Here is a 2,043-nt window from a genome sequence, read left to right as displayed (position 1 = left end):
CCATTTTTGCTCCCATATGCATTCCGTGTATTCCTTTGTGTATTTCCCGGATTACATGCTCGGCTGCCTTCAGGTCGATACACTTGAGAGAAGGTCCCAAATAGGATTTTCTATATAGAGCGTCATCGATCACTTCATATTGTAAAGCTCAAATCTTCAATTTTCTCGGTTCCTCCTTGTCATCTGGAACTATCCCCTCCTGAAGGTATCTTAGGAGATGAGTCATCCAGTTGTCTTCTGATGCCTCTGTGCAGGCTACTGTGACTTCTGCTATTGTCAGGTGTCGAAGGACTTCCAGTTTTACTTCCTTGGCCAAGTGATCATAACCCACAGCGGCCAGTTTGCTTAGAGCTTCACCTTTTTTTTGTTAAAGCTCCTTGGGATGTGTACCACTTCAGACCCCTCAAATTTTCGCAATAGTTCTTGCGTCTTCCTCAAGTACTCCACCATCTTGGGGTCCTTAGCCTCATAACTCCCTCTGACTTGATTTTCTACCAATAAAGAATCAACATGAGCCTTAACTCTTTTAGCCTTTACCCTTTGTGCCATCCTGAGGCCGGCTAACAATGATTCGTATTCAACCTCATTATTGGTGCTGGGGAAATCCAATCGTGCTGCATAAGTCAACTCAATGTCTTCAGGACTAACTAGGATAAGTCCTGCCCCACTTCCTTCTTCATTAGAGGCCCCGTCAGTATATAGATTCCATAGGGCCTCTTTCGGGGCGGCCTTTTGTGTTTCATATGTCTTAGTGGCCATTATCTTTCCCCTTTACCCTTCTTCCTCACCTTCTTCTGTTGCTGTTTCTGTAAAAAATCAACCATCACCTGCCCCTTAAAGTGCAAGGCCCCGAATCCTGGGAATCCTACAATTGGTAATCACATCCACAATTTCACAAAAATTTTAAAAAACAAACGATTTTTTTTATTTAGAGCAAGTTCAGAGTAAATAACAGCGGAAAAAGTGTAATTATTTAAAGAAAATCCCAAACATGGGTACAAGTGTCCAAAAATCAAATATAAATATAATATCCGTTTTATTGGAAATCCTCGACTAGAAATGCCTTCAACCTTCCGAGTAGTCCCCAGCACGTCAAAGTGATAACCTCCAATCCTTAACCTGAAAATCAATCTAACATACACACAAAGTCAGCTTGAGCTGAGTGAGTTCAAGTTTTAATAATAGACATTTAAATAAATCATTCCAAGGGTTTAAATGTAAAACGGGGTTATAAAATATTCCAAGAGTTTAAATATAAAAACGGGATTATAAAACATTCCAACATTCCAAGAGTTTAAATATAAAAACGGGATTATAAAACATTCCAAGAGTTTAAATATAAAAACGGGATTATACAATTTTCCAAGAGTTTAAATATAAAACGGGATTATAAAACATTCCAAGAGTTTAAATATAAAAACGGGATTATAAAACATTCCCAGAGTTTAAATATAAAAACGGGACTATAAAACATTCCAAGAGTTTAAATATAATAACGGGATTATAAAGCATTCTAAGAGTTTAAATATAAAAATGGGATTATAAAACATTCCCAGAGTTTAAATATAAAAACGGGACTATAAAACATTCCAAGAATCTAAAATGTAATACGGGATACGAACAGTTAGGCCATCATCAACACTAAGTATTCGTACTTAGACATCTATGTACATCCATATATCTATAACAAAAGTCTTAATAATCATTCCAACGGTTTAAAAACTGTAAACGGAAATACATCAGTTAGGTCATCACATTGAATAAATAATCATCCTTACGTATGAACATCTCTATACGTACATTCCTATATATATATATATATATATATATATATATATATATATATATATATATATATATAACATTCAATAATAACATTCAGGGCCGAGCACATGTACAACCCAAACACGTAACATTCCGATGATGATCATGCCACACGAGCCTCCCCTCTCACGGGCTTTTCAGGGCCCGTCACAGGATTTAAGAACTTGAGTCGTATAGTTTGGCACGGCCAAGATCACCATTCAATAATAACATTCAGGG

The 2,043-nt window shown here is 36.6% G+C and overlaps 1 protein-coding gene across 1 annotated transcript; it reads right to left on the bottom strand.

Annotated features, from left to right (window-relative positions):
- Positions 1-345: 345 nt before the first annotated feature.
- On the bottom strand, positions 346-759 carry LOC143613387 (uncharacterized). The gene has a single exon (XM_077087102.1). The coding sequence runs from the start codon at positions 757-759 to the stop codon at positions 346-348; it is 414 nt and encodes a 137-aa protein (XP_076943217.1).
- Between the last annotated feature and the right edge of the window lie 1,284 nt (positions 760-2,043).

This window comes from Bidens hawaiensis, unplaced genomic scaffold, assembly GCF_021521415.1.
Source record: "Bidens hawaiensis isolate Kalapana, Puna unplaced genomic scaffold, B.hawaiensis_p1.1 tig00037244_1, whole genome shotgun sequence".
NCBI classification, from domain to species: domain Eukaryota; kingdom Viridiplantae; phylum Streptophyta; class Magnoliopsida; order Asterales; family Asteraceae; genus Bidens; species Bidens hawaiensis.
The sequence above is the reverse complement of the archived record's forward strand: the minus strand, read 5'-3'. Positions and strand labels throughout refer to the sequence as shown.